Source organism: Corvus brachyrhynchos, unplaced genomic scaffold, assembly GCF_000691975.1.
Source record: "Corvus brachyrhynchos isolate BGI_N302 unplaced genomic scaffold, ASM69197v1 scaffold237, whole genome shotgun sequence".
In the NCBI taxonomy this organism is placed as follows: Eukaryota; Metazoa; Chordata; class Aves; order Passeriformes; family Corvidae; genus Corvus; species Corvus brachyrhynchos.
Genome location: NW_008238959.1, coordinates 2,370,135 through 2,392,845, shown reverse-complemented (window position 1 = coordinate 2,392,845; position 22,711 = coordinate 2,370,135). Strand labels below are relative to the sequence as shown.

Below are 22,711 nucleotides of genomic sequence, written 5' to 3'. Positions count from 1 at the left end.
GTACTTTTGCAAAAAAACGAGCAGCAGGAAGGGAAAATGACAGACTCTGTTCCCTTGCTCTGTAGAACAACTTTTTGTAAAAATTTATTCTCTGTCAAGCAAACTGCCTGAGAAAAAAACACCACAGTCAGCTACATTTTCTAAGAGGAAGCTTGAACACTGCTCAGATTGAGTCACATTAAAACGAATTAATACCGCCAGCTGGTCTCACACTCATTACTTGACTAAAACTAAAAACTAAACCTCAAGCTTTAAGAATAAATTAAAAAAAAAAAACCCAAAAAAACCCTCCTAAACAAACAAACAGAAAAGCAGCAAACTAAGCAAACAGGCTCTCTTATGATAGACTGGCTGGATCATGACCCACTGAACAGGACAAAACTTGTCCCCTGAGCTGTCCTGGGTTTGGCCACTGACTGCAAAATGCTCCTAAGCTTCTGCTGCAGAGTTGGGCTGGCAAGTCAGGTCCTGGTCCACCCAGGACACAGATCACTGGAGAAGCAAGGGTAGGAGGGATCCTCAAGGGGAACCCTCATGCTTGGGAAAAAGAAATCTTAGGCAGGGTTCACTGCATGGCTGTTTTGGTACTGGAGGGGAAATAAAGCCCCAGGAAACGAGGAGCCTCAGACAAATTTCAGGAGGCTTGAGTTCAGTGCAGCGTCTGGATGAAGATTTGGCCATCATCCCAAATACTAGGAGGTTTTCCTGCACTGTGTAATTCTTTTAAAATGACATGCATATTCATTTCTTCTTTTGGCTGTAACTACCAGTTAATTACCAAGTTACATTAAAGCAAGTAAGTTTGTAGCATTTTAAAGGAAATATAATGTATTAATGTTGGTTAGAAGAGACACAGATAGATACCACTTTTATGAAAAAATGCATGGTGGTGAAACAGATATTTTCCTTTCACAGTAGGTCAGATATAACAAGCCCTTGATGGAAAATATCCACTCACTTCTGGAGATCTTGTGAGATGGAGACACAAACATCTGAGCAGCTAAATATAGTTCTGGATAGCAGTGCAGTAAGTTCTAGTGTCTCTTAACTTAATATGGAAATTGATACAAAAATAAAATCACAGCATTTTCAGTGCCTGTCTCTGCTTGTGTGCTCACCGGGACTCACACCACCAAGTTTCAGCCTCTGTTGAAATTACTCTGAAGTTTTTGTCTTGCACTGCCTCACATGCCAAGAAGGCAGAATAATGATGTCCATCAGTAAAAGGCCACGTCTATTGAGATATATAAAGGTTACTCCACAGAAAGTCAATATGAGAACTGCACTGAGAATGCCTTGTCCTTCAGCATTTCTGCAAGAGCAATAAGCTAAGTTTAATTAGAAGAGTCTAGGTCTTGGTCAGAGATTTCCCCAGCCATAAATGCCAGTGGTTCAATTTTGCAACATTTGTTACTGGGCACGCGCCCTTTGGATCAGTTTGGGGTTGCTGAAGCTTGGGGTCAGGCATAGGCAGGAAGAAGGAGGAAGATGAAGTAGTGGGAATCATGGTAGTGAAGAGCCATGGTAGTGACACATGGCTTTCTCATATTTCTCCTCCTTTCTCGCTTCGAGGCAAAAGCGTTGGACCTGGGTGTGATTGCTTTTGCAGTAATCTAAATTTAAATTCCCCAGGCCTGACTGCACTACCCCGTCCCCTGCTCAGCCACTGGCCCCAGCATCAGGTATGCAGGACTTGGTGGCTGTACACTGTGTCACAGAACAATTCAGGTCAGGAAGGACCTCCTCACAGCAGAGGTGACACCCCAAGAAGGAGGGTGCAGATGGCAGGAAATTCAGAGCAGAAGTGAGCTCCATCCCTGGTCTTGTCCTACTGCAGTCACAGATGGTTGGGGGGAACTTGGTCTGGTGCTTTCTCTCCCTGTCTCAGAGAAAGCACTGGATGATACCCAGCTGTTATTAACAGGTTTGTCAGCAGCAGTGACCTGAGTGAAAGGTAAACCTTTAAGTCAGCTTCACTTCATGTAACACTAGAGGCATTTGCTCTTACAACTCGCATGGAAAATAAAATGCAAACAAAACAAGGTGTGTTGTCATCCACTTTATATTATCCACCTTCAAAGCTAGAAAGTTATGCCAAGCATAAGTCAAATAAATAAGGAAAATATCAACAAGCTTGATTTCAAAGGTCGTGGGAAGAGGGAGAGTGCCATGCTTTCAGCCTCCTCCTTCCTCTTTTCAGTCCTCAAATGCTAAAATACTGTGCCCTGCCCTGGGGTGAGGAGGGAGCCCTTGCAGGAAGCAGCTGAATTCAGAGCCTCTGTAAGCCAATGAACTGAATTCAACACTACACATCCTTATGAACATAACTAGTCCAAGAGACACCAGTGAGAACTTGGTGACCATCAGTTGCTGTGACAGTCAGTTCTGGCTCACCACAAGTCCTGTCTCATGGATGGATAATCGGGACTGCTCTGGGGCTGTACCACACACCTGGCAGCTCTGCAAGACAGGTTCCCAGATCTTCCCCAGCCATGGCAGCTCACAAAGCAGCTTCCCAAAGACAACACACAGGAGAAGAAAGTTTTTCACCTTCAGGCTGGATGGAGCCATGTGTTGATGGAAAAGGGGGCATCTAGAGCTGTCCCATCACTCTGACACACAGCACACCCCAGAGCAGGTGCAAGACAGAGAAGTTCTCTCTTCCTTACCACAACTATAGCTCCCAAAAATATTCTCTTCAGCTGGCTCCTGCTCACAGAACCCCACATCTATCAGATGCAGAAGCAAGCATGGCACCTTCCATGTTCTCATTCTTTTTGCCAAAGACATCTGGGAGAAGTACCCCCACCACTCCAAAGCCGTGGGAAAAGGGACTGAAGGATTCACATAGACAAACTGGAGAAGTAATGAGCATCACATCCTTACAGATTAGCTGAGGTGGAAGGAGCTGAAAAAACATTTGCATTTTGGCTTCTCCAAACTAGACATTGCAGTTTAAGGTTAGGGTGAGACCATGAATGTTCATTCACATATTTGTTCTCATTCAAGAATGTGAAGACTGTAGCAGACTTACAACTAACAGGCACGCCATGCACTGAAATTGCCAAAGCTTGCAAAATCTGATTTACTCGGTGAGGGAGAAGGGAAAGTTATTTCGTTTGAGTCATAAGAGGTCTTGATATAATCTAAGCTTCACCATTTCTGAAGAAACAGCTCACTCCCTGGGCAGATATCAAAAGGCTGCTGTGTACAGCCTTGATGACACAAAAGCAGAGAACAATTCCTAGCACTGGAGATTACAAGACCTTTGTATCAGCTGCTCTTCAGTACAGTTTCTCTTGCATTACACGACCTGATGGGCACTCTGGGTTTATAGTTAGCTCTTCAGGGATCCATGGATCTGAAATGAAGAAGATAGAAGCTTTGCAAGGCTTTTAGTTAAAAAAAAAATAAAAATTGTGCAGCCCTTTACATAAGCAATAATGTTGATCTACCTGCCTTTCCCTGCCTGAGGTTTTCACTCTCTGGAGCCTCACCTGCTCCAGGAGTCAGAGAGTGTGTAGCTCTGCTGCACATGAAAGAAGGCAGGCAGAAGGGCTTGGGGTAATTCTGCCTTCATGCCCTTCACAGAAAACATGAGCTGGAAGACCCTCCTGGCTCAGAACCCGCTTTCTGTGGCCTGAATCCTCTCTGGACCCCCTGAATAGGGATGATGATGCTTGAAGACCCACAAATAGAACAAAAGAAGGCTTAAACCCATCCAAGCACAACATTTCACTCCCTACCTTAGCTGCTAAGTTTGGGGGGCACTTTTTATTGCTGATGCCATTTGTTTCAGGAGAAGAACATGCATCTGTGGGAGGGAAGAGTCGACTTTGTCACACACCCCATGGGGTTGTGTAAAGTAGCTGAGTGGGAGAATTTTTGACACCTCTCTGTGCTGGAGTCAACCCAGAAGCGCAGGCCAAGACTCCAGCAAGAGCCTCCCCTGGGGAGACATGAGAATAGCACAGCCAATCCTGCCTCTCCATGAGAGCCGCTCTCCAGCACTCCTGTGGCCTCCGATAGAAAATGAATTCACAAATGGCACAGAGATGCAAGGAACCAGAGGGGGAAAGGGAAAGGTCAGCTGAGGTTGCTACCACCATGGCCCAGCCAGAGCAAATGGCAAACAAGAACAAACCCCTGCAGAGCAGCACTGGGGAAAAACAACACGCATGTTGCAAATACTGCCCTGTGCTCATAGTCCCCTTTCTTCTCTTACAAGGAAGGATGTAAGAAACAAAACCCATTTTGTAGAAAAAGGTGCCATGGAAACCATAAGCAGAAAGAGTAAGTGATGCAGGTTGTACTTTGCCCATTCATTTCCACTTGCCTGCATACCAGAGTAGATTATTCCTGCTACCACAGATGAGCAGCACCAGATGCAGTAGGCTGAGATGCTGTTTTATTACCAGCCCCCTGTGGTAAGGAAAGGCATCAGGTTTGAGCTCCTGTGCATTCTCCCAGGGATCCTGCAGTGCCAGCAGTATGTACCTCCTAATAGGCAGGACATCCACTCGGTCTTGTCATAGGTAACAAGCAGTTTTGACAAGCTTGCAGAAGGTGTGACTTAAGGGTGGCAGCCCTGTGAGTCCCACATTCCTACTTTTTCAGTCAATTTCTTCACATCACACCAATGCCAGCTGTTCAGCTGCTCCCATGAGTGAATTTGTTCTACAAACAGTAGTTCTGCAAAGCAGTCACTCCAGCAATGGAGACTGGGATGATCAATGGCTTACAGCTTTGTGTACTGAAGGGACAGCACTGTGGCCAGAGGTCTCAAGACATCAGTTTGGTCACACAAAGCTGAGGATACAGTACCCACAGTCATACAGTATGCTGTAGATGCTTGTGGAGTGAGGCTGAGGCGAGGATAGCTCTCCATAGCGGACACCCACTGGATCCTGGAACAAGTGTGGCACATTCCCACACCTACACACAGACTTTGCTGCAGTGGCTGCTTTCCCACTGCTTGTGGTTGTTCCTTGCCTTGGCTGTAGGGTACAGCCACCAGCACCAGGCACAAGCCCACCTTTAGGTGTGCAGTCTGCAGGTGCAGCCCGTAACAAGCGCAAAATACCTTCTGCAACTGAGGCCAACTGTGAGACAACATGCCCAGTGGGACCAGTGGACCACTACCTAGTGGAAAAAATTATTCCCTTAACAGTACTCAGACACTCTCATGAGGCACTCTGATGCTGCACAGATGACTGCAGACCTGTGATGCCATTTTTTTCTACAGCAAGCAGATGGAGGTTTGTGACCAGTTTCTCACAGCCAAACTTCCTGCAGAGGAATGGCTAGCTTTCAGTGTTAAACAGACATGTGACCATGGCCAAATGCCAGATGGCTGGAAAGAGCATTGGAGCAGCCCTCCAATGATATATGTCTAGCCTTGGCTGCCAGCATCATGCACCATATGTATCAGCTCCCAGATAGAAAGGCCTGGCTGCAAGTTAGGAGTGTGACACACAGATATTACATAGCACAATTTTTAGTGATGCCATTGTAGAATGGGCCAGAATGAACAACATTTTTTCTTTTCCTTGCTTCTCACTTGTAATCAGTATGCAGGGAATATGCATTAGATTCATTGCGCAGCCATTACTGATGCTTGTAATCAGCAGCAGAACACAAGTGAAAAGGAAAACAAGGATAAAAAAAAAAGCCTCCACATGGCATCACTCTCTGCAAACTAGCAACTCCAGCTGCAGTTTCATGACCTCTTTATGCTGACCTAAGTCTGGGCTGCTATGGAAACAATAAGCCCTAACCTTCCTGCCCACCCTGTCATGAGCTGGCCCAGGGAATTTGACTGCTATTTAACCAGGTTCCTTTTCATTTGAATCAGCTACCTGAGTGTCATGCTGCTCAGCCCGCCCAAGCTCAGGAGGCAGCAGGAGAGCACAGTCAGCGGCAGCAATTTGCAGTGGGATGAGCTGAAAGATGTTGTCTTACAGCAACAGCTTCACAGCACACCAGCCTTAACCTGCCTCAACATATCTCACAGGCATGCTGACACGGCTTGCAGAAAAGCACAGCCCGTTTCAGAGATATTCCAACGCGTGTGCCACATCGGTAACACAGAAACCAGTGATCTGCCCAGACTGATTTCATTCATGCTTTAGCCTGGGACGTGCTTATGCGAGACATGAAACAAAGCTAGAACTTTGCATGCTCCTAATGAGAGTATGTGTAAACAAACAGCTGGCAGCCAAGTTATAACAACAAAAAAACCCCCATCTCCCCAAAAAACCCAACCCAAAAGATAGTTGCCTATGTATTTTAGAAAGAATTTTGTTGCTGTTTGCATTTTCAAGAAATTTGTATGCTTGAAGAATAAGAGCCTTTTCTATTCCATATTCCCGTTGGTGTCTAAAAATGGCAACCCTCAAATGCAAATTTCAGTCATGTGACAGCATTTAATCTGTATCAGCAGAGCACTCTGATCCCTGGATGGGATTTTGGCAGTCTAGTCCCATTAACTGTCATTTATGTTCCAGAGCTGGAGGTTGGTTCAGAGGAAGCCTGAAGATGCTTTATCACGTGGAATGGTGCTTAGTCCTTCTGGGATGTCCAAGTCTCTGTGTAGTTAACAGCTGGGCCAGTCCATTCATCACCATCATAAATATGGTCAGCGACATCACCAGCACATAGTGGCTGATGCTGCAAGGAAGAGACAGATAAAAAAAGTGAGAGAAAAATACAAATTTGCAGAGTAAGGAAAAAAAACTCTGACATAAACAACCCTCTGAATAATTTTTTTTTTCATTTTAAGTAGGTCTAATTTTTCACCTAGGATATAATTTTATATAAGCAGCTCTTAGAAGACAAGTATTATAGCAGCACTGTCATGTAAAAACCCAAGTCTGTGACAAAATAAAATTGGTGGGGGACAGCAGAAAACACAATGGAGTGTACACCAAGTAAGAGGTACCAGGTGTACTTTCATTCAAATGGGTAATTCAGTGTATGAGAATAAAACAATTGCAAAACTTTTATTTGCTGTCAACCATAACACAGAATCTAGAGAGAACTTGCCATCAGGCAGACGTTGCTTGCTAGTAAGACAACTCAGATATTTATGTCAGATGAAGTGCAATTTTCTAGAGAAAACACTATTCTAGTGACAAGTAGCTTTAAGAAGAAAAAAGCAACATACAGAACCAAAACCCCACTATTTTTTCACTCAACATTGCTAAAATCTGTAGAATTCTCTGCTGTGGTAGCACATGCAAAGAGATTAAAGAGGTGAGTTCAAGAGTGGCTAATAAACACAATATGAAAATGTAGCTTCTGGGTTAGGAAGGCCTTAAGCCACTACTGATTAAAAGGCTAACAAGCAGTGAGCTTGTTCTCCACTTGCTCAAATTCTGTTATCTGATGTTCACTGGTGTTGCAGATGGGCTATTTAGAGTCAGACTGAGATTTGACATTCAGTCAAATCTAGGACATTCAGTGTTCCGTGTTCAATGGGTTCAAGGCCCATTTGAAATTAAATCTGGCTAAGGATGTCAAGAATAACAAGAAGGGCTTCTTCAAAGACACCAATAACAAAAGGAAAACTATGGGAAAAGTGGGCCTGCTACTGAATGGAGCAGGGACCCTTGCAACAGAGACTGCAGAAAAGGCTGAGATAGTGAATGCATTCTTTGTTTCAGTCTTCGTTGCCAAGGCTAGCTCTCAGGAATCCCTGACCCAAAAGATCAGGGAGAAGGTCTGGAGGAAGGCAGACTTTCCCTTCATGTGGTACATCTGGGTTACAGACCATTTAGTCAAACCTGACATCCACATGTGCAGAGGCCTCCTCAGCAAGTTCACTGATGACACAAAGCTGGGAGGAGTGGCCAATACCCCAGAGTGTTGTGCAGGCCTTCAGAAGGACCTCGACAGGTTGGAGAGAGGGAGGTGGGCAGAGAAGAACTGCCTGAGATTCAACAAAGGCAAATGCAGGGTCCTACACCTGGGGAATAATAACCAAGCACCAGGACAGGCTGGGGCCGGCCCGGCGGGAAAGCAGCTGTGCAGAGAAGGACCGGGGGGTCCTGGTGGGCAACAAGCTGTCCATGAGCCAGCAGTGTGTCCTTGTGGCCAAGAAGGCCAAAGGTATCCTGGGGTGCATTAGGAAGGGCATTGCCAGCAGGTCAAGGGAGGTGATCCTGCCCCTCTGCTCAGCCCTGGTGAGGCCACATCGGAGAGCTGTGTGCAGTTCTGGGATGCTCAGGACAGGAGAGACATGGGGCTCCTGGAGCAGGTCCAGGGGAGAGCTACAAAGATGATTAAGGGATTAACAGACTGGAGTACCTCACCTGCAAGGGAAGGCTGAGGGAGCTGGGCCTGTTCAGTCTTGAGAAGAAAGTGAGAAGGGACCTCTTCAATGTCTGTCAGTATCTGAAGGGAGGGCACCAAGAGGATGCATCCAGTCTCTTCTTGGTGGTGCCAAGCAAGAGAACGAGAGGCAATGGACACAAACTGGAACACAGGAAGTTTCACCTGAACATGAGGAAGAACTTTATTGTGCAGGTGACTGAGCACCAGAACAGGCTGCCCAGAGAAGCTGTGGAGTCTCCTTCCCTGGAGAAAAGCCAACCAACCCACAATCCTGAGTAATGTGTTCTGGGGGACCCTGCTTGACCAGGGAGCTTGGACTAAGTGACCTCCAGTGGTCCCTTCCCACCTCAACCATTCTGTGATTCTGTAGGATCTGAATCAGGTACTGTTAATGTAAACCACTAGTCATTCCGAAACCAGAAATCTTCCAAAGCCAGTGACATTTCAGGTTAGAGCTGCAGACGAAACAGTGCTGCACCCGTGTCCATTATGCATCCAGTGGGGCTTTGGTTTTTCCTGGGACTACTGAAGAAACTGGCACTCTGACATGAGAGGTACCCATACCTCCTGATGCATCCATACCTATTATTTCAAAGTAGATGGCTCTTTAGGACAAACAGAGTAACTTCAGACTCCATGAAGTCTGAGTTTAGTCACAAAAAAGGATTGCAAGGAACGCTTGCTGGCTTAATGACCTGGAATTTCTGCCAGAGGACTCATTCAGTTTGAGAGTTCAGCCACAGAAGAGCAGTAAAGCTCATAATGCCATTGCTATCAATCCTCACAACCCTGAGACTGTGACAACTCTGGCGCTAGCCTAGCACAATTTAGCCCTGTGAAGTGGAGAAGCACCAGCTCTCAACAAAGCTGGGCCACTAACAAGTGTGAGAGAATAAAAGTAATCCAAAAAGTTCTTCCACAGCCAGGGTGCCAGAAACCAAAGGACCAAACTGTACAGAGAACATGAAAACAGACTTGATGCGCACAGTCAGATTTTTCTGTTTCAGTTGAGTCTGACTAGAACATTGTCGGCATTTCGTCGACAAACGGGACGGGGAGCCCGGACAGGCATTCCAGGAGCCTTTTTATTATTTTATTCCTTTATCAGTCTCACATACAGAGTTGAGACAGATGGTACAAAGCTCACACCATCACAGGCATCCAAAGACTTCTTTGTTACAGAGCATTCTTAAAAGCTTCTTAGCAAATTAGCATGCTTCTAAAATTTACAGACAACTGTTTTAACCAATCCCCAACAGCGCACGTACATCTGTTGTATACAATACTTGCTTGTTATGCTTTTATATAACAATGTACAGTATTCCATTATTAAGCTTAAACTTATCGATCTTGCTAGGCATATTTTTTGCAACTTCAAAACCTATCTCAGTCAAACCTAGAAACTCTAACCATTGTTTTAATGTCCTTGCTTGCTATATAATTGTATCCTATCTTCAAGTTCTCAGCTAGAGCTGATTCCTAAATTCTTTTTGCTTTCTTTCTGAAACCTGCTTTTCTTTTCACACCTAACAGCTTTTCCACCTTTTATGTTTCCCCACAATACATATCACAAATGCCTTGCTCAAAATACACAGTTTTGAGAAATCAGTTAGAAAAATCCACCAGCATAAAAGGGTTCAGACCTCAACAAGCATAATGGAGCAGCAGAGTAGCACATCTACAGGAGCCAAGCTCCTGTCCTGTTTCTGTGGGAAAGGTGTAAGAAGACACACCTAGAGTGTGAAGTCAGGCACAAAGTCTACTGTCACCTGGGCAGTGCACTTTGGACTTTGTAGTTCACAGCACATTTACAACAAAGATAACACAACTCCCTCAAGAGCTGCCCTTGAAAGACCACCGGGGTGTGGTACAGCTTTGGTTTCAGTTCTCCATGGGAAAGGACATACTGACAGATGAAATTTAAACCCTTGCTGCAGTTATCTTCATGGTGTAATGTGCCCTTGAGGATTGTACATTCACCACAGGTAGATAAGGTTGCTGGCTCTTAAGGGAACAGCCACTTACAGAAAGCTATGATTTCCTTTGGCATACATACAAAATACATACATATATATGCCATGCATGGTCCTCAGACAGGTATCTGAGTTCTTGTGCACCCCCTAAAGGAGCTCTTGCAGATATCATCAGTGATTTGGCAGGGCATAGGGAGGGGCTTTCTCAAAGCAAAAAGGTGTCTTCAAACTCTGCTTAGCCACCTGTCAGATGAGGGACTGGATCCTCCATACTTTTGTAAAGAAGACAGTGTTGCACACACTTCTCCCTTGCTATACTGCACAAGGCTGCATAGTTGTGCGCCTTTAATAAAATAGCAGATGTTCAAAGATAGATAGATAGATATTATGCCATAGAGCAATTAAAAACAATTTCAATCTACTTGTCATGTAATTACAAACAGCCAGCATCTCTGGGACTCTCAGCAACTGGTACTGCACTGCCTGCGGGCAGCTCTACCTGGTAAATTACTTCTTAGGCTGGGGTAATGCTATATTTAAACAAAGAAAACAAGACTCTTACAGCTATATGCCACAATGGCAGTGGCAAAAATCTTGATCCCTATACAATTCAGAACCTGCACCCTTGACTGTATCTGTAGTTACAGTGAAGGAGGTAATTCTCAAAACAAGCTTTCTGTTTTGAGAAACAAAGCTGAGCTAATGAGAAAAAGGAGTGAGATTCTAGGATCCAGGCAAATTAGATCCACGTGGAGGAAGAGCAATTAAACAGGTACAAGAGAATAGCATAATGGAGCATGGTGGGGCAATGCTTATAAAGGATGAGATGGTAGAGGTAGCAGGTGTAGGGGATCATGGATGATCTACGGTAAGGCAGCACTGTTCAATGGAAAGGTGAGCGCCCCATGTATGGATCAATGTCAACAGGCAAAGATGGTGATAGTAAATTTTTTTTATCAGGGAGCAAGACACCTGTTTCAGCGGCAAGGAACCACAAGGAGAACATATGAGGTACTACCACCTCCTGGCTTTGTTTGTGACAGTGTATATTGGTGAGAAAAAAGAAGACAAGAAGAATCAAAGACAAGAAGAATCTAAGACATAAGAAAAATAAGGGGGGTAAGCAGTGGGAATCAATCTTGCTCCAAAACTTGGCTTTCTCCCAAGACAGGCTAATTCCTAAGATGACAGACCTCATTAGAGGCTAGAAAGACAAGAAGATGGAGTAAGTTACCATAGCAATTAAAGAAACTAGAAACAAAACAAGTAAAACAAAACCAACTTGTGCAAGGACTTGGACAAGCAGCTCCAGAAGAGTCCGGATACATTATTTCTATATGACATGCTCTTTGAACTGTTCCCAAGCACACACTGAGACCCCAGATTTAGATTCTGAATTTAAATTTCCTGCTTTTCCAGTCAGGATGCCACACCCTCTCTCCTCAGTTTCACCAAAACCAAATCACAAAACCTTTGTTTTAACAGTCAGAGCTAGAAGCCCCAGCATCCCAACCCTGAAATCGATTCCATTATCCCTAAAACCTAAAAAACCAGTTTTGTGCTTTATCTATGTCCCCTGACCTCTGAAACTGCAGAAGAACAGTTAAGATCATATCTTTATCTTCCAGCACCTATAAAGAGAAGGAATAGTACAGTATCTGTACACTATACTGTGTCTGTATATAGCTATATAATAGCCATATAAAGAACCTTTAAGGTTTATCTTTACTATCGGGTTATACAACTATTTACAAAGTATGTATACTGTAAAGATATACTAGGCTTTAAAGGCTATTTCTCTCTCTTTCTGGAAAGGGACAGATACAGATACATAAGCACACCTTTTAAGCTGCAGAGAAATTATTTTAGTGACAAAGAAGCTGAAAAGCTAGCTATTCCATTTGGCTGTTATTCAAAAACAAAAGGATCTGTCAGAACAAACTTCTCACGATTGTGTATTACACACTGATACATCAAAAACACTAGGAAAACTACACTATTATTTTAAAGAAATTTAATGGTGTGTTTTTCTGGGGCAAATGATGCAGTTCAGGTATATAGGTAGAGGACAAGGTTAGCAGACCTTAGAAGCTTGTGTAAGCTGCTGCTTTGAGTTCCACATTCACTGCAAGATTATTATCCCATTATTATATCAAAACAATGAAAAGCACTCTCTGAAAGACAAGCTGACATTGATTTTGGCATGATCATTAAGAAAAGGGGATAGAAAACTTTCTAAGAAGCCATAAATATTTATGGTAATTGATAATTTACTGAGAGGAGGGAAACAGTGGTGCATTGATAATTTGCTGAATGTGGTAATACAGGACTGTATGTTGAATCTGTTGTTATTCAGCATTTCATTAATGAACTGGAAGAGTGGAAGAGGTAAAAATCCGTTTCCATTCAAAAGCAATACTTATGTGGCATGGTGAATTCCACCGGGAGAATAAAGACATCATATTGTTAAGGCAAATGTGAGGCATGGTAAAATGTCCTGCCATGTGGTTAAAGCAAGGTAGAATAGGATGTAAAAGCCAGGAGTTAGGCGTGAAATTTTTAAAAATAGAAAAGTCAGTTCAGTGAACAAACTTTACTTCCAAACAATGAGATCCACTAGGAAAGAAAACATCAAGGTGAAAAAGCAGTGAAGGTCTTTTTATCGCAAGGGATTTAAAGCCATCTCATCTACGTGAAACTTCGCTATTGGACAAACCAAATATTGCCTAATGAGACTCCTCCTCAACTTGCATATTCTTAGTAGAGAGAGAACATAAAAAACTTTTGAACTGTGGTAATTAAAAAGCTCATCACCACAAAAAAAGGATGAGTAAGGAAACATATCAAAACTTTACAAATGTGGCACATACACTGCTGGACTCTGAGAGACTTTAGAGGCATGAACCTCCACCAGGCAATTAAGCTGCTGCTTTTCCAACTCTGATTTCACTGATGTGGTAACCAGTAATGTAACACAAACCCAGATATTTTTGCTGACACACACATGTGCACTTCCTATCAATGTGACAAGAAAAAAACAAAAATGTGAGAGCAGCTGTCCCTAAGAGAGCTTCTATTCTTTGTTCTGTGAAATCCTACAAAGGTTTTGTTGAGATGCAAGGAGTTGGGGGAAAAAAAAGAACCATAATTTCCTTAACTGACTCAGCCTTCTCAGGAAAGTTTTGGCAACGTGGAAAATGTCAGCTGAGGCAGGGTATTTTCAGACCTTGCTGTCAAAGCAGCAACAGACAACACTGCAGTGAGAATGCCACAGAGCTGTCACACCACTTGCAACAGGAGGACAGGAAAGAGTTATGTTAGTATCTCACTCCCACTGGTTTTGGGAATTGCTCAAAAGCCCTTGAAGCTCATCCTCCCTTTCAGGAACAAACAAATAAAAAAATTTTGTGCTGTTGTCTGCTAATTTTGCCAAGCCTGAGGATCACACATTAGAAATCTGCTCAGAGGAGAAAGTTCTGGTGCTAGAGTAATGGTCATGCTAGATGAAAGAAGGACCACTTAGCTCTGCACCTATGGCTTCATTTCTTTTCTTATGCGACCTAATTATTTTCCTTATGTGCATATACACACATACATATAAAAGATATATAAAGAGACTACAATAAAATAACATAGGTGGTAGAGTCAAGCACTCAAAAGTGAAGTAATGACAGAGGCTGCCTGAACATTATGCATTTCCCTTGATGCCCTAGGTTTTCACTTTTTATATTTTTCAAATCCTGTACTGCCTAGTGTGTAACTCTGAAGTTTCTTGTGGCCTGTTAGCTGCTGTTCTCTCATGCTAGTTAGACACAACTAGGTTTGCTCTCCAAGGACACCCAGATTGTCCTAGGCCCAAGATGTGTAAACTAACATCTGAAGAGAAGGGCAAACTTGGGGTAGTTACATCATTAACTGGGGTTGTAATTGGAGAATTGATCCTGATATGCAAATGAACCAAACTTATAAAACTGTGAAAAATCCATGACCATCTGTCCATCTTGGGTGTAGCCTTTGGCCTGCCCAGGGTGTACCTTTGAAGGCCCTTCAAATAAATACTTACCTTTATTCCCTTATTCTTGTCTAGTCTCCGTTTTTAGGTGGCCACTTCAGGCATCACCATGTAAAAAATTAATCACAAATTACTCTTTCAAAAGGCCTTTTCCAGCGCTTTCTTCACTGATCAAAACACACAGAGGGGCAGAATTACAGTGGTGCATAATGAGTTCTCCTAAACTCTTCAGAACAAGGCAACCTTCCAGCTGAAATAGATCCAGCAATGCATTACTGTTGTAAAGCTCTATGCTATGAAGACCATGTATCAGAGAGGAAGTTTTTGGGTACTTGTAATGATTTATATTTTTGCTGCTAACTTCCAAGTAAAAAGCTTCTTGCCCAACAGAACAGAAAATTTCTGAGGTCTTTAATATCCTTATTAACCTGCAGAAAAATTCAAACCAAGGGATGAGGCCATCTGACTTACCATAAACTGACCACAGCAAGGATCTAAGTGTACCTCTGCCCATTAGAAACCTTCATAAGGTAACGATAAGCAGGAATTGGAACCTCCAAAGAAAACAGGTAGAATATGTGTGCACATGTGTGTCCACACGCTGCTGGGAACGTTGGGGCTCACAAAAGCAAAGTACAGAGTATATGTAGACTGAACAGAATATTAACTATGGCTCACTCTTCAGCTTCAGTGTAAATAACAGTGTCAAGTGACCAGATTGGCCAGATTAGTAACAATGCAATCCCTACTAAGCTTCTTACAGCATTTTATCTATTTCCACAACTCAGGGAAGGTAAATCTGAAACGTGTATTCCTTGTATTTGAGGCTAATATGACTCATAATGCAAAACAAATTCTCTCATTTTAGCTGTGATTTCTATGTTTAAATGCTACACTCTTCCCCAGCTAGGGGGAAGATAAGTGCATGGGCCTTGGTAGCCACCAACATATTTACACAAGGCTCACTAATTCACAGTGAACTGTATGTGGAGGCTTAAGTAGATACAAGACAGTTAACAACTTTGATAAATTGTTATTTTAACAGTGATTACAACTAATTAAAACCCAAAACATTAATTAAAATAGGTTTTGTTTAATTACTGTTCAAACAAATCCTACTAACTGTATTTCTTGCCATGCTGGATTTATTAATTACTCCATGTTGCTCTGGCACAGATTTTAAGACACAAGTTTTAGCTTGGAATATGTATGCATATGTGTGCACACGTGTTCAAAGTATGTGGAACATCCCTGAAACATTTGATTAAGGAGAGTAATTGGAAAAAGTTCCAAGAGTTATGAGTAGATAAACAATAGTATGAACCTATGAAGCTTTAAAAATGCAACAGAAGCTAAAAAGGTACTGTACCTTGTTCCAATATCCAGCCAGCTTCCATAATCTTGAACCAAAAAGAAAAAATGCTAGGAAATAAAACAACTTTGATTAGTACATAAAAACTGCACAATTTGGAACAGAAAATTAAACGCCAATTTTTTCAGGCTGCTTACTCCAAATTTCTAATTCTTCACATAGAATAAGCACAAGACCTTTCCAGGAATGATCATTTGGACCACAGTAAAGAATAGTCTAGGAACCAGAAATAAATTTAACATGGTATCAAACAAAAACAGCAAGAGATGGACCAAGTTCTGTCTAGCTTGGCTTGCAAGAAACAGAGTAATACCAGAACTTTTTCAATTGGAAAAGCCAAGCCACTTCACTGTTTGAAATAAGAAGATGCCAAATAATGCATAGTGCCTAAAAGTTTTCATAGAATTTCAACACAAATGTCTTTGGGCAACTCTGGCAGTTCTCCACCTGTAAAGTGGGAATAATGTTGCAAGAAGATACTACTTGTCTATTAGTGAATTACCTTAATTCTAGCTGGTGGGCCCATTGATTCAAGACCACAAACATGTTCTCTTTTTTTCTCCTGCTACTTTCTCATTTCTTGATTTAGTTCCCACTTTCTCTTTTCTTGACAGAGTTCCTACATATCAAACCTTTTTGGTAATTTCTTTTTTTTTTTTTTTTTGTACACCAAGTACATACCTGCTAATTGTTTCAAAATACTTAAACCAAAATAGGAGAATACATGAGATATAAGAATACATGAGATATAAGACCTGTATATACTGGGGCTTGCTACACACCAGTAAATACCTGTAGTCTTCTTTTGGTTTAGTTATACTGATTTTATTAGTGAAATGCTATGAATGTGGTTTATTGGTATACTATTTCTTTTCCTGTGGAAGTTACCCAAAATCAGATTAGTCACACAGACTTATCTGAAACTTGACATAACCAAACCTTCTCCTTTTCCCACTCTACAGAAAAATTAGCAATTATTTGGTTTTTACTCATTGTTTTTCCAATCAGGTGATATTTACAGATCACACTGTACTAGGAAATAAGATCAGGAATGCTTACTCCAAGGGACAAAACAAAACCAGCATGTATAAAGTGACAACACAAGCTCTACCTGCTGGTTTGAAAAGGTTTCTATTTACCTTGTGATACCCAGTGGCATGCGTGCCGAGTTGAAGACAGTTGGAGTGGGCAACAAAATACATACTTTTAATCTGCAAAACTGTGTTGGGGTATTGTTCAGCTTTGGGTTGTTTTAGCTAGCTTGGATTGTGGCTGCAGGCTTTCTGAAGATAGCATTTGCTGACAGCTTATTACAAAGGGCACAAAGCGTGTTCTCAGATGTTGCTGATCTCCTGGAGTCTGACAAGCCTAATGGAGCTGGTGGGTAATGCATTTCTCCTTTTCCTCTCTTTTTCAAGAGAAGTTGGGGTGGGTAAAAGGTTCAGAATTCCTGAACAATTAACTAAACCCTGCACACAGCTAAAACTGATATTCTTGTTTAATTTTTTCCAAGGAATTTGATTGCAAAGCACATGAGAAACTCCAAATGTTAACTTATTACTTCACTTTTGTCTCTTATTCTTATGAGAACATTGCTTCTTCAGAAGCATTAATTACATGAAATTTGAAGAGCAGTGATTGGAAGAGTTTTATCTCTAAGTTATGCTAGGATTTCAATCCAATTCTCTGCCCTAGTTACAAAAACTTTGAAGTCTGAAACAAATTCAGATCTCTCTTGATGGAATTAGGAAAACTCTCTGCTTCTTGATCTTATTTGAAGAGAATGTGCAACAACAACTTACCAAAGCCATAATGTCTGAAATCACAAGAACAATGAGGAAAAGGCTGCAAAGAAGAAAAACCCAGCAAAGTCAGACCATTGACCTTCCTTTATGGCCACAGATATTAAAAGAGCTTATTAAAACCCACAGAAAGAAATTAAAGTAAGATATGATTTCTTGCATTTGCCTTTCAAACACTCAGATACATTTCAATCTATTAGAAAACAATTAAAATACATGACTAGGACATCTGGCATTTATAATTTCACGTTAACAGAGCTTCAATTTTTCCATGGAGAAACCTAACATGAGTCATATTTTGGAGAACAAAAGAATCTTACAAACAGCACCTGCCCATTCCTGAGGGAGCTGTGTGCAGGTTAGACCAAAGCAAGCTGATTTAGGAGCTTCATGATGGACTCAAAGAGCGAGGAAAACTGTTTGGCAGATTCCTGAGCCAATCAGTCCCTCCCTGATAACCACTCTGCTGGGTCAGAGGCTGCTGAAGGAGGTGCTTGCCTCCCTTCAAAATCTCTCGATGCCCATAACCTGCTCTGGGAACACCTTGCATTTTGGGGGCATGCTCCCAAACCTGTGAGCCTAAATATCAGGTAGCAGGTTACTTCTGGAAATTAGGCTGTGGCTAGTAAAATGAACCAGAAGGAAGGAGGCAGAGCTATTTTTTCTCCCCCATTAACCTAATCTTCTTTTCCTCAAACTATGTAAATCCTAAATTACATGAAAGCAATCACTATAACTGGTTAAAACTGGTTTCTAAGTTAATGACACTGAAGTAATGTTGCAAACAGCTGACCCATTAACAAAAAAGTCTTTAACTAGAATACAGCTAATTTATCAGTACTACCATCATAAAACTACAAATGGGTTTTTTTGGAAAATGTCCTGCTGCAGCATTGCATGAGCATGTACTGGGGGGATACCCATACCAATGCCTCCAAATGAGGAACTTTCTGATATTGCCTACATCATACATCTCAGACTCATGGAAAGGCTTCCCTCCACTAACCTATGGCTCAAGTAGGATGTTGCAATCTTATAGTACTTAGAAGGCACTCAGCTAGACGGCTGTTTTTTCACAGGCAAGCTCCAAGAACATATTGGGACAGAATATTCCCCGGGGTAGGGGGGGGAAGTCTTTAATCTATAAACAGGGAGTTTAGGAGCAATTTGTCCAAATCATAAAAATCCACTTTTTGCCCTTCTGAACTGCAGGAAGCCTTTCACAATAGAAGGACAAGACTAATTTCAGGGTATGTTATACACTGCAAAGACAAGATTGTTCCCAGGGATGGCTTAATTTATCTAGCAGGGGCTGCAAAAGCAGTATGAAGTGCAGCACAGACTTCAGGATGTGCTGACAATCAGAGCACAACCTCTCCAGGGATCCTGGGTGCTCCCTGCGGTTTCTGCCTTGCTCCCGGGTGGATGCTGTGGCAGTATCACTGCATTTGTTACCTGAGCACAGCAAAATGAAGTTGGCACAAACACCAGACAGAGTTACAGCCACAGCCTCATGAAGTGGCACAGAAATACTTGTGTCCCTTGGCTTATGAAGGCAGTATCTTTTCCCCTCTCACACACTCAGATGGACACTCCATAAAAGTTTGCAATATCACCAGTGCTGCCAAGGCAAGCATTCACAAATTGGGAAATGCTGACCTTTATGATGCTTGAGCCCTAGAAATGGAAATCACTAGCTGGTCATCTGAGCAACCCCAGGTCCTCAATGCAGCCCTGCTCTTGTACAAGCCTTAGTGATGAGGATGAGCACCCTTCCTTGGGGATCCAAGGATGGCAGAGGCACAGTGCACACACAGCTAAGGCAGAGCAGGTAAAAGGGGTGGTGAGCATCGTGCTGCTGCTCCAACAGGGAGTCAGATTTTGGGCTACCCCATCTCTCTGTGGTACCAGGTGGTGGTGTACAAGGAGACAACAGGCAGGATGAAAGCAAACAGAAAAGCATCACAACAAGCGAGGGCAGCTTCCTCACGCTCAGCTGAGCAACGTGCAGGAGAAAGTCTCTGCAGTCCTCCTGCCACACACAGCAGGACTTTTGGTCAACCCCACATAAGATCCCACAGTGATAAAACCACATAACCATGTGACAGGGACCTCCTTCACCTCAGCACCATCCATAATATCACACGATGAGCAGAGGATTCAGTCATGCGCTCTGGGTCTGCTGAATGGGGTGAGCAGGGCTAACAAAGGAAATTAAAGTCTTGAGACAGGGAAAACATGAGGATATTTCAAGTCAAGGATACAGCACTCTGTGAGGCTGAGCACCCATACTCTCATTTCTGAAAAGTCTTTAGAGATGGGGAAATGACTGGCAGCCATCTGCTCCTACTGCAAAAAATACGTAATGCTGAACACATCTGGGAAGCACTGAACTGCAACGCAAGGACATCCAGTACCCCTTTTTTTTTTTTTTTTAATGCTATTTGTGGTGAGGTCAGTGCTACAAAGCTATAAACTGGTTACATTACAAATAGGCTATTTTAAAAATATTATGCTATAGGCAGAGACACAGTATAAAGTAAAAATCAGACTTTAAATTATGCTCATTTTTTAACATTATGGAGAAAAAAGTGCTCCTTCTGTGTAGTGTATTTCCAACAAAGAATATTAAATATCTGATTGTTTCAGACAAGGCCAACACTTCAATTTATACTCATTTATCACTAAGGAAAAACTCCTGAGCTTGCAGAAATCACTGAACAAAACCCCAAGCCCTAATAACAAATAAAAGCAACAATGACATCTAATAGAGTTTTTTTTAAATTTACACAGAGATTTGAAAATTCTGAATTCTTGCAAAATAGATTTGAAACCCATACTAATGCAGAAATATAGCACTTAACATACCTCTTAGAAGACAGCTGTGTTGTGACTTGAACAGCTTCGAAAGCACATGATACCAGAACAAACGGGATTGCAACCTGTTTAAAACACAAGCTATACTTTGGCTTACAGTCATATTTACAAAAGAATCTGGGCAGGTTGTGGAAACATTTTCCTGTTTTGGAAATTATCACAGAATGGGTGTGTTACAAAATAAAATATTGGCTAGACAGGGTAGAAAATAATTTTGCAGGAAACAATTTCAGTAAATGAATAAAAACCCCCTTCCATGGTCATAGCTGAGCTGCAGTGAAATAAGCCATGAGGTAATATGGAAAACTATAATTAAAACATATCCTCACTTTATTTATCCATTTTAGCACTAGCAATAAATACTTAAACGAAGCTAGAAGACAGAACTATTCAGATCCAGCATCTAACATGAGAGGCTGCAGAGTTTCAAGTGTAATAGGACAATCACATCACAACCACAAAAAAGAATGAATACAGAAGGGATTCAGTAAGGCAAGGATCACACTCCCCCTCCAGGGCCAAGTCAAGCAAATGTAAATGATTCAGTAAATTAAGAACACAACAAACAAGTTAGAAAACATGAATGTTGCCTTTTGTTCTTTGCAAAGTTGATTTGCAATCCTTAAGCTGGCAATGCATAAAACCTGACTTCTGGCATCCAGAAAGTTTGCACCACTGATCTGTGTCCTGCAGGACAACACGCAGTGTACCTGTAACTTAAGTCTGCTTTCTCTGGGACAGACACAGCAGAAAAGCAGTGGTAGGAAATACTGCTTATTTTAGTAATAACCCATAAATTTGGTGTCCCCCCTTCATACCTCTGGCAGATCCCCTACTCAAATACTAGCAAAGAGCTACCACACCCTGCCTGCAAACCAGAAGTGCAACCCAATCTTTGACAGACTATTAAAAAAATATAAAAAATAATAGCCATTGTAAAATGACAACCTAATCAGTAGAACATTCAAAGCCTCTATTTGACGTAATGTAGATAGAGCTAATTATATATATATATATCCTCAACATTTCCATAGCTATTATACACTGCAGGAAAAGCTTATAATTTTTAAAATTATTTAAGTATTTTCAACATTTGAAATTTCCATTTTAATACAATAAACTGACCTAATGCTGTTAAATTACACTTCCAAGAACTTTAGCTTCTCTTTTGGGAAACAGAATGATCTCTCTAGAAACACTACAAAGGCTGAAAGATTCACACATGGTTAAGAAGCCTAATGAAGCTCAAATACATAAATATGTTTTTGTGAATTGCAAAGTGACAACTATGTATGTGATATGTTATTTATTCCACAGTTCTTTGAGAAAATTTCACCAAGATAAGATTACTAACCTTCAGTAAAAGCAAGCCTCCCATCATGAAGGGACTGAACACAGTCAAGAAACAATAGACAGAAGCAGGATCAAAACTAGAGAAACATGAAAAAGACATTACATATCTTTGAAATGGTGTTTTCCATTAAAAAAACAGAGCATTTAATTACCCTGTAACACACTGGGTTGTATATACATTTTTAAACAAGGCTTCCAACTTTATCTTCTCTTGATGAAATATTAAATGAGCAGGGACTGCCAACCTCACTTTTCTTTCTCTTCAATTTTTTCTCTGATTGTGTTTTTCAAGGTGCCATTCTGTTGGTGGGCAACCAAGCTCTCTCTGTTCATCCTGTCAATAACTTCTAATGGAATTGAGACAACCTCACAACCAACAAGCCCAAGCTCTTAGGGAAGTTGTTACAGAGAGCAGAAACAAAATAAATTATCATTCCACTGATTACTGCTTTGATTCTGCTGCCCTGATTTTGCTAACTAAATTTACGCTTTGTATGTCAACCACAGGAAGAATTTTTTGTATTCTGTGTCTCAAATAAATGAGTAAAATTTACCTGTTAATAGAAGCTATGTTTCCAGTGCCAAAAAAGGCTGTCACTATGAAAAAAACCTAGATGTATTTAAGGAAAATACACTACAGAAATGGCTGCAATAAAATAAAACCAGCATTTCTCATCCTTCATTCCAGTTTACTTTCAAAATCTATCATGAAACCACAAGAAGCTGACTCACTGTTACAGGTTTACAATGCATTAAGAAATCCAAAGCATTTTCTAGCCCTACCCTAGATTTCACACACAACTATATCAATTTTAAAAGACACAGACTGCCTGAGTAAGGTTTTAGAGCCTTTCTTGAGACCCCTGTAAGAAAGCTGCAGCTGGCTTTTTGGATCCCTGCCTAGCAAGATAGGAACATCCGTGGACCACAAACCCAGCTATGCATTCAAACACAAGCTTTTGCAGAAAGTAATGACCTACGCACGTGC

The 22,711-nt window shown here is 41.7% G+C and overlaps 1 protein-coding gene across 4 annotated transcripts in view; it reads right to left on the bottom strand.

The window, feature by feature from the left end:
- Positions 1-2,043: 2,043 nt before the first annotated feature.
- The window catches only part of PIGN (phosphatidylinositol glycan anchor biosynthesis class N), a 93,930-nt gene continuing 73,262 nt past the window's right edge, over positions 2,044-22,711 (bottom strand). For 2 of the 4 annotated variants that reach the window (XM_017738588.1, XM_008637091.2), the window contains 6 exons: positions 22,278-22,333; positions 21,725-21,800; positions 20,362-20,435; positions 17,494-17,536; positions 15,689-15,741; positions 2,044-6,669 (listed from right to left, as the gene is read on the bottom strand). In XM_017738588.1, coding sequence (XP_017594077.1) covers positions 6,546-6,669; positions 15,689-15,741; positions 17,494-17,536; positions 20,362-20,435; positions 21,725-21,800; positions 22,278-22,333 — 426 coding nt within the window. In that variant the 3' untranslated portion in view covers positions 2,044-6,545. The other 2 variants (XR_001863395.1, XM_017738589.1) reach the window with 2 other exon arrangements.